Source organism: Lutjanus erythropterus, chromosome 19 (genome assembly GCF_056507025.1).
Source record: "Lutjanus erythropterus isolate fLutEry1 chromosome 19, fLutEry1.hap2, whole genome shotgun sequence".
In the NCBI taxonomy this organism is placed as follows: Eukaryota; Metazoa; Chordata; class Actinopteri; order Lutjaniformes; family Lutjanidae; genus Lutjanus; species Lutjanus erythropterus.
Window position 1 is genome coordinate 6090947 of NC_139335.1, and position 13157 is coordinate 6104103.

Below are 13157 nucleotides of genomic sequence, written 5' to 3' on the forward strand. Positions count from 1 at the left end.
TCAAAGTGGACAATGTGGTGGTAGCGGGTGGATTGTGAATTCCTTCCACTACTCAGGTATGTATAATGACACTCGCTGACCTCAAGGCCATGTTATAAAAATGATGTTTTATCCCAAAAATTGCGTAGAGACATTTTTTTTCAGAATTTCAGTCTTTCAAGTTATCAGCACCTGGTCTTCTACTCTAAAAATGTGTTTTTCGCAACCAGTGTTGTGTTACTTCCCAACTTTTTTGCAATTGGGGTTTGTAAGTAGCAACACAAGCAGAAATGCAAGTAAAAAAAATAAAAAATAGTATCCAACATAAAAAATAAGATAAAAGGAGAAATAATATATACAATAACTGGGAATGTGCAATGTGCATGCATTTGTGTAATGTGCAAATGTTCAAGTTATACAGACCTTTTATATACATGTACAATATGTCATTGAAATATAGTCTGTTTATACACATGCAATGTTGATGTTTTCAGACTTTGCATGTGCAATAGGTGTCATAAGTGTGAGTGATGAGTCTCATACGAATATTTATACATGAAGTTTAAAATATAAAAATTTAGTTAGTCTGGGCAACTGAGAGAAATGCAAAAAGGGTTGCAACCTTCCCCAGTCTCCCCTTCATCCATTATTTTCCTGTAAAAAAAAAAAAAAAAAAAAAAAAATCAGCTCTGTCAGCAGACCAAGATTGTAAACAAACCTCTGTGTAAATCTGCTAAAATACAAGATGATCCCTGGACATACAAATTAACTATCATTACAGTGTTAGTAAGTTACTATAGATAACAGTGTAACGTCTTGGTGGAAACTGTTGTGAAAGGTGAATTCACAAACACTGAACGGGTTTGCGAAGTGCACATCATCATCATCATCATCATCATCATCACCACAGCGCGCTTCTGTCTGTCGGACACAGACGGAGCGAGCGGAGAAGCTGCTGCTGCTGTGTTCAGAAAATGGCCGACAGATTTTCTAGATTCAACGAAGAGCGTGATTTCCAGGTAATGCATGCCGAGACGATTGACAACTTGCAGATATTTTAGCATGTCAAGATGTTTTAGTGCTTACAGACGGAATAAAACGTCACGGACGGCTGTGGATGATTACAAACCGCCTCGTGCATTTCGCTCTAGATGTCGGTTGCTAGCACTGCAAGCTAGCTAGGCTAACGCTAGTGAACATAGTGCACTGCGGCTCTTTAGAATTTAACTTCCCTCACGTCTCCGTCTCCGACTGCGTGCTATATTTGACTCGTGTCATGGGATATGCACTGTAACTTTATGCATACCCGTTTAACCGTGCAACATCAAAATAGATATCCAGGTCCAACTAGCTTTTTAGTGACCTTGGTTATTTATCGACATATGCTACCGATGGGTAGCTAGCTAGCAGATAAGCTAACTTGTACGCACATTGGGCAAGGTAGCATTAGCAAGAAATGGCTGTATCATTTTTGACAACTCGGTTACAACAACTGCAGCTAGTTAGTACTTTGAAATAAACTACTTATTATCACTCATCCTCTGGTTCAATAATTTAATGACATTATATGAAATAACCGTTAATATATCACTGCTTTAAAGCGTGTGGGGAACAAGTGTTGGGCACATAGATCCTAGATAAACAGATGTCCTTGGCCACTCATTTGTTGATTTTCCATGAATAAAAACGTGTAGCTCGTGTGTTTTAACTTTTGTAAATTTAACACAATTTCATTGTTTATTTTGTTGTTGAATGATTTACTTCAGCTCGATTTAGTTTGTCTCTGTAACGCGAAATAAAAAAAGCCTGAAAACACTGAAATGGAAGCAAGACGCTCTTGTTTTGCTTCACTGTTACGTATTTAATTAATTATACCAATAAATCTGTCCCCACTCTGCACATTAATAACATTATCTTCTGACATAATGTTATTTCAGGTTGTATGTGTACAACCGTAGTACCAGAGCTTAGCTGTTGAATTTAACAACTCATGTAAAAGCTGTTTGTCTTTCCTTTTCCTATCTATGATCTAAGACCGCACCCAGTAAAAGCCAAACAAAACATTACTGACTAGACTACAAAATATCCAGTCATTTATCACAGTTATTTCCCATGAATCCCTCAGATGGCATTATAATCTCCCCGCTTCGCCCAGCCTCATTCATACTCTATATCCGTCCATAAGCCACCTAACAGCTTTTTAGTTCTTTGACATAATTATTGGCTTATCTACAAACTGGCAGCAAGTAAAGTATTTTAAGAAATTGTGTGATCAGGTGTCAGTCTGCTGCACATTTTGTCTCAGGAGCAAGTTAAATGTGTCATTCCTTCCTTAATATTAGTACAAAGGCTGTCAGAAGTTTTAATACTTAAATACTTTTTAATGCCACATGATCAAAAACAATACGAATGATAGTATTGAAAGTACCAAAACTATAAAAAGGAAAAAGTGCTCATTCAAGACATCAGTTAAATCTTTTTTGTCGTCAGGGGTGTGACAATGTGAGCAATACCATGGTCACATGATACCTCCAGCAGGGTGGAGCTCATTGCTGCAAATTTTATTTTGAAGGGTCAGTCTCATGTTGTTTCATCGTGTAGTGCGTTTTAGATCGGCGCATGTCGTATGCCACATACAACAAGTCAGGAACACGGTCTCCGATTGGTTGAAAGACTCAACCCTAGGCATCATGGGATTGCCAGTGGACAGCTAACAATGACAACTGTTGTCATGATGGGAAAAATGGATAAATAACCACAGAAGACAGTTGGTGTTGGATTTTTTTTTTTAAATTGTGGATAGTAAACCACAATCCCACAGGAATATGTAGCCTTTTCACCGTGGTAGTAAAAAAAATCCATACTGTCACAGCCCTAATTGTCGTGTCTGAAATTTGGCTTACAGCATTGCCTCCGGCTTTGTTTTTCATTTTGCTGTGGTATTGAAAGGGGTATCAAGTATTGTTTTGTTTTTATACTAGTATTTTATTTAAGTTTAAAATTCTGGTTTTGTGACAGCCCTAATTAGTACTGTGTTTTGCAGTAATCTGTTGTTAGAAAAGTAGTGGTGTCATGCTGTTCCATAAACAAAAACTTGAATGTGAAGATAATTACTAGATAGTAAAGATACATTGCTGCTTTTTCTCATCTGTGTGCCTTCGTGTCCTTTTTATTTTCCGGTGATTTGTGAAGGAAGGTGATAGTTGCTGAATCAGCATGTTGTTTAGAGTCAGTGAAAGGGCTTGGATGAATAATCTGAACAGAACCAACACAACCGCTCTTCCTTAAATTTTGCTGACAGCATTTAGTTCCATCATTTATGGGCCATGAAAAATACAGCGAGTTTTTTTGAACAAGAACGGTGAAGCCAGAGGTGATCTGGTATGATTTGAGGGCTTTGTGGTTCATGAAATATATCATCTTTGAAATCTTAGGGAATAGTGTTGAGCCTTCCTACAACTGACATCTATTTTTCATACCTTCATAGCCTCCTGACATTTCACTGGCGTATACAATATATTACAGTATTTGTGTTAGAAAAGAAAGCCCTCTGCTATTATAACATTGTGGTTAAAAAGCCTTCTGCATTTGAGGTAGTGTGTCCTCTCATAGTTGTCATAAGGCTCAAGTTTGGTTCTGTTTTTGACTTGTGGGAGGGAAAATATAGAGAAGCTGTTGCTGCTGGTCATTGCAGCAATGTTACATCTCCATGTCCCATTGATTGTCTTCTTATTAAACCTGCCCAGTCTGGGGATTTTGGTGGCAGCAGTGTTTCTTTTCTGCAGACAGATATTAGCGTTTTGTTTTGTTTTTTTCTTTCAGTAGTGCTGTTGTTGTTTGCACTATAGTTTTCTTAGCTTAGCGTCCTCAGTAAAACTACCTGGTTAACTTTGTTTCAAGCTGCAGAGGCTGAACACAACTAAGTTACAAGTTTGTGGTGCCAAGACGAAGACCCTTTTATACTGAATATATGATGGACGGTCGCCTAACGGGGATGTGACAGGAAGGGCCATGTTTGTTCCCTTCACTACTGATAGGAGGCATTTTCTCAGTTAGAGAGTTTCCATCAGAGCGATAGTAGGAAAAGGCAGTGACTGGTGAGGGCATGGTGAAGTGCCAGTTTGGCAGACTGACCTCTGGTGGTGTGTTCTTTGTGTGACAACACCTCATTACAGCATCTGTGTATCAGTTTATTAGAAAAGAAGCATATGTATTAAAAATCATACCATGGGGATTTCTAAATACCCTGATATACTGCAATACCTTGATACTGCCCAAGCGTAGTAGTCAGCAATGATGTGGCAAAATAGTCACCAGACACGCCATGAAATCTGCAAGTTTAAGCATGTGTATAACAAGCAGTTTGTGAAATTGCTTGTTTTTTCCTCTCTGCCCACGGTATTTGTGTCCAGTGGGAGCTCAGTATTCTGCTATTTTGTCAGTGAGAGGTGAATTGCTGTGTGGTCTGAATGAGTCTGTTGAGGGCAGCTCTGGCTCAGCACAGTGGAGGTCTTGTGTGTGAGATCTGCTGTGAAGGCATTCATATGCTCAGTATTCAGAAAGTTTCTCTCTGACTCCATGGACTAAAGCCTGCTGCCAAGCAACACGGTGCAGGAAACACCCACAGATGGTCTACCTCATATCCACAGCACAACCAGTCCAACTGCTCTGTCTGTCTTACTCTATTGATTTGCATTGTTGTTAGAGCGTTAGCGTGCGGCTAATCTGGAGTTGTAGAAACACAGCAGGCAATCTATGAGCATCCACAGAGCTGGCCTGCAGCAGTTCTCTGGTTTCTTAATGTAGTGCCCATTTCACCATTGCAGAGCTATGGAAATGTACGCTTGTAATGTACATCAGAGGTCAAAAGGAAGATCATTGCTATAGAAGTCATTGTGGTGGGAGATGCTGAGCTGGTAGAACATTGAGCTTCCTGAGCAAAAAGTCAGGTGGAGGAGAGGTGGGGGGAAAGTCATTGATCTCGCCATGAATAAGTCCGTTGCTCTTCCTCTGCATCTCCCCTTCTCATAATCCCCAGCTTCACTCTTGCTGATGAGGGGTCCTATTTCATCTGAATTGATGACTGCTAGTGTGGCATCAAATCAGCTCATTATTATGGGCTGATTTGAGCAGTTGCTTATCTATGCAAAACCAGAGTCCCCTAGAGAGTGTGGGGGCTAAAGCATCTTCCATGGCCCAGCCAATGTTAGCATCGTCTTTGTCATTGTCAGAATTTTTTTCTGCACAGTTCTTAAGCTGTAGACTATTTTTCAGTAATCTGCCAGTGTAAGAATAAGTCCTCAATAATAGAACAGCAAATTAAATGTACTGCCCCGCATGTTTCATCCCTCAAATATACATGAAAAGATTAAATAAAACCTCAGCATGTCCGATATTTTGTGTTTGGTTACATTAGGTTTAGGTGTTTACACATGTTCTATTGCTAGCTGCAAGAAACTACTAAATAATGCAATACCATGGTCTATTTTTGGAACCTTAGATTTCGGCTTGTGTGAAGGTCAGGAGAAGACGGACTCACAAACATGACCTTCTTCTCTCCTCTGCTGCTAAAGAGAGGAAGCCATCTGTCTCAGGGCAGAAACTGCTCTATAAACACACTCTCTTTGGTTAGGGCAGCAAGCCCATTACTCACTCTCTGTCCCAAACCACGCATACACCTAAACAATTAGCATATGTAAAGCTATGCTTCAAATTCAGACCGTAAACAAGGAGGAAGGAGGGAAGTCTTCCTTCACTGCTGTCACAGCTGGAATAATTTTGCCAAGAAATAAAGACAGAAATAAAGTCTGTCAAATTTCAATCATAGCTGAATACACAACTGTTTTTTAGCTGAGATTTAAGTCATAATATAATCCTCAAATTGAAGGCACTTTTAAATGAAAATGGAATTAGTTATGAGGGGATAACAGGTAACAGAGACCAAGAAAGTTGCATATTTCTGGTCATAGCATATACATATTGGAGATTAGCATCTATGCCGCACTCTCTGGAGGTGTTTCTATGTAGGTTTTTAATATAATGTGTATTTTCCACAAATATTTCTTTAAATGGTATGATTTATGTAATGTTTTGCTTTTGTTTAAGAAAACAGCTATTTTACAAATATATGGGGCAACAAAACACTTTTCATCACCGCATAGACAGCTCTTGGGAAGCTTAATCAACCCAACCCTGGTTTTGACCTGAGTCTGGCTCGTGATGATCATACCATCTTATGCTGTGGATGATATAACCACTGGAGTGTTTTCCAGTCCTATTATTCAGTTTGTGCGATTGACTATTAGTCATTGTGAATGACTGTTATTCAGTGCGAGTGACAGGCGGTAGGCACGCCTCCATGCACAGTGCTGTCTCATTGTTTTGAAAACAGAGAGATGAAAATAAACTCAGTCAGTGTCATGTTTTTAAAAGCTGATTTTCATGGTATAAACTCATCTTTAATCTTCTGTGATTCTATGAATAATGACTACATCTAATGACTATATACACTCTATATATGACTCTGCTGATTAAGTAATTAATCATTTGTTCTGCGAAATGTCAGAAAATTGTGAAAAATGTTCATTACAATTTCCAGATGTCTTGAAATTTCTTGTTTTGCGTAACCAATACTCAAAATACCCAAAATAGGCTGTGTGTGCTATCGCATAAGGCAGAGAAAATCACCAGAACCTCACAACTCAGTGTCTGGAGCTGGAAAGTTCACCAACTATCACTTATCAGAATAGTAACTCTTCTGTTGAGTTTATTATTTCAGCTCAACTACCGTAGATAGAGTAGTAGAGCCAGAAAGACAAGTTGGAGCCATAGATGGTATATTAAATAAGTTTAGTCCATATTTAATGGGGCTGGGACAAAACACTTGACTTCCAATTCGATGCTGCCACGATTCTTGCCGATTTGGTGTTGGCTGTATTTTCAAACCCACTGAGTTTTAACCCTTTGAGGTTGCTGTAGCAGAGTGGAGTGATGAAGCCACAGTAGTAAACTATCAAGGTCATTTAAAGAATTAATACAGTAAATACATTACATATTTCTCTTTTAAATGTGTGTCCCTCAGGGTGGGAATCACTTTGACCAGTATGAAGAGGGCCAGTTGGAGCTGGAGCAGGCGTCCCTGGACAAGCCCATCGAATCGGTAAGGCCACATCTATCATCCCGCACCATTGGACCAGCTGTGAGAGTGGATGATTGGTCCAGGGAGGAATAAGAACCACACCTTTTTACTCCATTCATTTCTGTCCATGTAGATGCACCCATCCAGTGTTTTCTTGAACACACTTTTGCCACCTAACCTGTAGAGTCACTTGTCTCATGTCCATTAATACCCTTTAAGTCCCTCCCACCTCCCATGTCCTCTGCCTACTCCATTTCCTGTGTGACAGTTAAAATGATTATGTATATGCTAGATCCTGTTTTATGTAGAGCCTACAGATAAACGTTTGATTTTTTTGTATCAGTCTCCCATTAGTCATTGTTAGTCATCTTAGCACAATGAGATGAGATGACTCTGAAAGCATGGAGTGGATAAAGCACTGTCATTAATGGTTGTTTTTATATATTGTAGCTGTTCATCCATTTTAAACTCATTTAAAATGTAGAAATTCCAAATTTGATTTGATTCTGTATACTATATATATCTGCTTTGAAGGAGGTTGCTGTACATAGCCCTGCAGTTTTGTATATTTCTGTAATCCATTGGCAATATAATAAACCCTCCTTATACAAGAAGAAAAAGAATAAACACATTCTAGAGCAGATTTTGATTTGAAAACAGCCTAATTAGTAAGATTAGACAATTAAAATAATTATATATCAAATTATTTTGCAGTGGCTCAAATCTGTCTGTTAATAAAAAATAGGCAGTGCTTATTCCACTCCATTTAGCAAACAAGAGAGTGCACATTAGATGGTGTGAATGGCTACATTGGTGTTTGAGTGAGTGTGTGTCTATGTAGCTTTTAGAATTTATGTGTTAGTGTATAGTGTTTGTGTCTATAGGACAGTTATCTTATTGTACACAACTTGGGGTGTTCGACATTTCTCTCCTGCAGCGAATTGGCCCCTATTAGCTAAGCAGCAATGACCCGGTTTGTATTTGCACGCTCTGCTTTCTTACTCCTATCTTTAGGGTCCTTGTAACGCTTCTCTGACTGTCTTTCTCTCTCTCTCTTTCTGTTTCACTACTGTCACACTCTACATCTATTCTCTTTCTACCTCTCTCGCTCCCTCCCTACTACACAGTGATTCGGTGTACAGTACCCTCTGTCATTCTGTGCTGGCATGGTGCTTGTGCAACTGGGACTGCATTTTTCGCTGAAGAGGCACATAGATAATAGCGCAGGCAGCTCTCTTCTTTCTGTCTTTCCCACTCTCTCCATCCCCTCCTCTGTCTCTGAAGCACTGTGGTGAGCAGGCCCAAACTCCCCTAAGTACACACAGTGTCGGGTCACCTCTCCTCCACACTATGGACATGCTTTGTGAGCCAATCTGATAGGATCAGCAGCCAGGTGTATATCAAAATAATGGCACAGTTGTTGTTTTTCCAGCCTCAAAAGTGATGGAAAGCTTTAGTTTCTTTAATCACATGTCAGCCATCTTAATGTTAAGTAGTTGATTAATTATTAGCTTACAAAAAAGGCATGTGTGTTTGATCTATACAGTGTCAGAAAATTGTGAGAAATGTTTCCCAAAGCCAAGTATGACGACTTCAAATGTTTTGTTTTGTCCACATTCCAAAGGAATTCAGATTTCTGTCATAAAGGAGTAAAGAAATGAGAAAATATTTGCATTTAAGAAGCCAGATACAGAGAATTTTGACTTTCTCATAAGAAATACTTGTGGCCAATTAACTTAATATTTGTTGCAGCTCTAAAAGTCTTAATATCATTAAAAAAACAAAACAGATAACCAAATAATGGCTTGCAAAGACAAATTAAAAACATCAAGCCTAAATTATTTTAATTTACATAATTTTCTGGTGGATATAAATTAGGTTTGACTAAACATTCAGGGCACCTAAAAAAAATCGGCCCCATTTTTGTATCAAGGAAAAGCGCCATAGGCTATAAATGAATGTTACCAGGTTTGTGTTTGAAGTTTTTCAGCAGCAGTAGGAGAAAATTCAGTCAACCTTGCAGACCAATGGAATATTCATATGTTCTGCTTGAGAGGAAAAACGCCATTATTTCTCACACTATACAGTCATTGTAGAGTGAGCATGTGTTTTCCATAGCTAGAATCTAATGAATCAAGAACATAAAAAAATTTTATGGAGTTCTATGAATGACGTACTTTCTCACAGGCACACAAACATCCCACTGTGTGTGGGTGGTGGAGAGCGAGAAAAGAGAAAGGGAGAGAGGTGGCCTGCTCACCTGGCTTGAGTGGCTCTGTTGCTCCTGCGCTATTATTTTGTGGAGGGGCGCTGAGGGCTGTGCTGCAGCATCACACAGTTCTTCACACATCTGTGGGAAAAATGTCCACATCAGAGGTGCCGCCAGCTGTCACTTCCTGTTGTCACCAATAATATTACATATTCTCTTTGGAAGGTGCATGCCCAAAGAAGAAGGTGGCAGACTTTTTTAATCCACAGGCAAGTAACCATGAAAGTTTGCCACCAATCTGTTTAAAATGAAGATAGTTTAGAGGATTTGGTGACACGTGTGGTTACATCAGGTGCATTTTTGTAATGCAAAAGACACACTTCCTGTTTCAGAGACCAAATCTACCAGCATATGAGCCAGATGCCTCACAGCATCTGCTGAAATATCAATAGAAGATCAGGAGAAATTTATCTACACATGATTAGCCTCATAATATAGCTGTAGACAGGTATGATCTACAGTGCACTACAATAATCATTAAATGTTAAAATACAGACTAATAAATGTAACCATGTTAGGGACACAGGTCTGTCCCTGCCTCCGTAGTGCAAACCTCTTAAGATTTTTGGCACTTGTCCACCAGTGTTACATCTCGGAGCCGTTACTGAATGCTTTGGCCCAGCTTCTCGGAGCCCCTCCCCTGCCACTTATTGTGTGTGATCTATAGGCAGCTAGAGGTCTGTGGTACTTTATTGGGATCTTTTTTCTCTTCCTGTCTTTCCCCTCTGGTCTTTGCTCTTTCTCTCTAACATTGTTTTTGCATTGCATGTGTTAACTTGGTAGCATTCAGTACTATTTTCTCTCAACACTCTGTCCTAATCACTACTACAGTTTTCCTCCCAGACTCATTCCTCCCACGTCTCCTGCCCCCTTCCAGCCCCCCCAACCCGCCCCCCCCTCCTCCTCCTCCCCCCCCCCCCCCCACCACCTGACCCTGTCCCAGAGCGATATGCAGCGGGCAGCCTCAGAGCCACAGAAACCGCACATATACACTGGAAATCTAAGAGACGCATGTTTGCAGGCCACAGGGAGATTAACTGGTAAACAGTTTACTGTGTATGTCTTTTTATTTAAGTTGTAGTCCTTACCAATTATCTCTAATACAGTTACTCAGGCCCAGAACATTTTAGGCATCAGCTTTTCATGAATTATGAAGTGTGTAGCCCTTTGCATTTTTTGAGACAGCTGTTTGTCACCATTAACTGTTAGACTCCTGTCACCTATTAGGAGGGAAGAAATTCAAAGTCAAGCCCAATCCTTGTTAAAATCCTGAAAAAAAATGAATAAATCAAAATTTACAACACTGCAATCTCTTTATTTAGCACCAGTGAACAGCAGGGTGATGGGAGGTGCAAGGTCATTGCTGAGGCCCTTTCAGTGTCTTTTTTTTAAGTAACTAATGGAGTATGAGTGGAAATACCCCCAAAAACAAAACTAGTTGTCGTAGTTTTCCCCAGAGCCAATGAAACTGACAACCACTATGTGGAACCAATATGCATTTGAACCGCAAATTAAAGTCTTGGTCTAAAATAGAACTTTTCAACATTATCTTGAAATTAAAAAGTGGTGGGAGCTGGCAGCAGCTGTTATGTTAGTTAACTAAAACTTATACTAAATAAACAAAACAAGATGGCTCCCCAAATTAAATTAATTAAAATATGATGACATGAGTAAAACTTTTGTACTGCGATTTTCGCTGAAATGCTTTTAAGCAAATGTTAAATTAAAATAGAATTTTTCATCATTATATAATTTATCTCATCAGAAATCTGATTAAAAAGAAAAAAAAACCCCACAGAATCTCATAATAATCAGATTCAAAAATCAGTTGACCCCTTAAAAAAAAAAAACAGCCAATCAAAAAAAAAAAAAAAAAAAAACACATAAGCATTTGTCTGTAAACCAGTCTGACCACCTTATAGGGCTGAACTTGTTTAAAGATGGTGGAGACCCCATTTAACTACACTTTGATAAACTTACAGTTGATGAATTGGTCCTTCAGAATTTTGAGGTAAGTATGTGTTTTTGAATCATTACATTTAAACATTTATATTAATTGGACTCTGCTTCTCTGTCATTTTCCCCATCACTTTAGTTAATGAAATCTTTAATCCCCTCACGTTCAATCTGACACATCTGCACTTAACCTCCATTTACTGGGATGCAGGAGCCCTCTGTTTTTGTTGTTTGGCTCTCAGTGCACTGAGGCAGTTGTTTCCATTTAGTCACACCTGCTAGTTGAGCTGAGACTGACCAGGAATGAACAGAGTGCAGAAAACAAGGGAGCTGCATGTGAGTTTATGAGGAGCAGCAGACGGCAGCAGGCCCTGTCCACCAGCAGCACTTGCCAAAAAGACATTCCTCAGGGACATGAGAGAGGATGATGAGTAACTACTGCAGCGGCCCACTTCACTTTTTGTAAGACAGTTCCCTAAAGGGTCTGTTTCAGCTTTCTTTTTAGATCAAAATTGTTGTTCAGAGCGGTCAAGCAAGGAAAATGACATAAGATATGTGGTTTGGAGTTGGGTCTTTTATACCCAGGCTGGGACGCACACAAACACAGCCGTACTGTACACACATAAAAATGCATGCATCAACAGAAGCAATAAGATTCATACATACTCTGAGGTCTCTAGGTGGGGTCCACTGCATATCACTTCCCTGACCCATATCTTTTGCCATGCACTGTGCCGATGACAGCACAGTGCACACTTTTAAAACACCCCCCTCTTGTAGATCTCTTTTGTTTGGATAACATTTTCTATTTTTCTTTTCTCCTGTATTAACAGTCGGTTGGTGGATTTATTGACATGCCTACCTTTTCTGTTTGTATACAGTTATTATGTTTGTTTAAAAGCAGAGAGAGATTTGCATTTTTAAGAACTAGAGAAGCTAGCAGAATTGCAGTTGAAAGCGTTTGGCCGGTTTCTTACGTTGTGTCACGTGTGACTGTTTTTTTGACAGCCCAGTATTTTAAAGCCAGGTTCGTATGGAAATGCCTTCACTCCACTTGCACTGCTGTTGGACTCGCCGTCGTTGCTTTCATCCGTCTGTCTGTCTATTCTTTTGGTGCACTCATCTGTTGTTCAACACGCAGTCTGCGCCTCATCTCCGCCCTCTAACCTTTGCTGAGGCCATTTTGAACTAATCTCTTCTGTTACTTTCAGCAGTTGCGACTGGTGCCTCATCCAACCTGCCCTTATTCTCTTTATTCAGTTTTTATGTATTACTGAGAAAAAAAACCATACAGCCCTGAGTCAGACTTCTCTAAATGTGCTGAAAAATAAACAAATCAGCCAACAGGGATTGTGTAGAGGCTGAGCAAGATTATTTCCCCTGCAGCAAGTTTAGGTCGCATTTTATTTTCTTCCCAGCTCCAAGCCTCATAGATCAGCTAATCCTCCAAATCAATATAAATGTTCAGTTGTAGAGCATTACTGCACCACAATACTGCAGTAAGGGACAGAAGCATACCCAATGTCGGCTGGAGGGGAGGCGTTCACTGCAGCAAATTCTGCAGTGTTTTCCTACACAGTGAAGTCAGGGGACAGTTTATCCACCAGGGAGGAGGCGACATACTCTATCAGCCATACAGCGTCTAATCCTGTGTATCCTGACATGTCCAGAGCTGCCATGCAGGGACATCTTATACATAGTGATAGCATGTTAATGCAGCCTTAGTGCAGCCTGCAGTTCTCTTCCCACCAAGTGAGGCCCAGCACATATTCGTCTCTTATCTAATCTAATAGCGGAAGAGATCCAACAGTCACA

The 13157-nt window shown here is 39.8% G+C and overlaps 1 protein-coding gene across 3 annotated transcripts in view; it reads left to right on the forward strand.

Moving 5' to 3' along the window:
• Positions 1–878: 878 nt before the first annotated feature.
• Positions 879–13157, forward strand: part of gpatch8 (G patch domain containing 8) — a 35189-nt gene continuing 22910 nt past the window's right edge. Inside the window, exons 1-2 of one of the 3 annotated variants that reach the window (XM_084743989.1) lie at positions 879–998; positions 7061–7138. In XM_084743989.1, the coding sequence (XP_084600115.1) occupies positions 954–998; positions 7061–7138 (123 nt within the window). In that variant the 5' untranslated portion in view covers positions 879–953. Of the gene's footprint in view, positions 999–7060; positions 7139–12344; positions 12370–13157 lie in introns of those variants that run through there. The other 2 variants (XM_084743990.1, XM_084743991.1) reach the window with 2 other exon arrangements.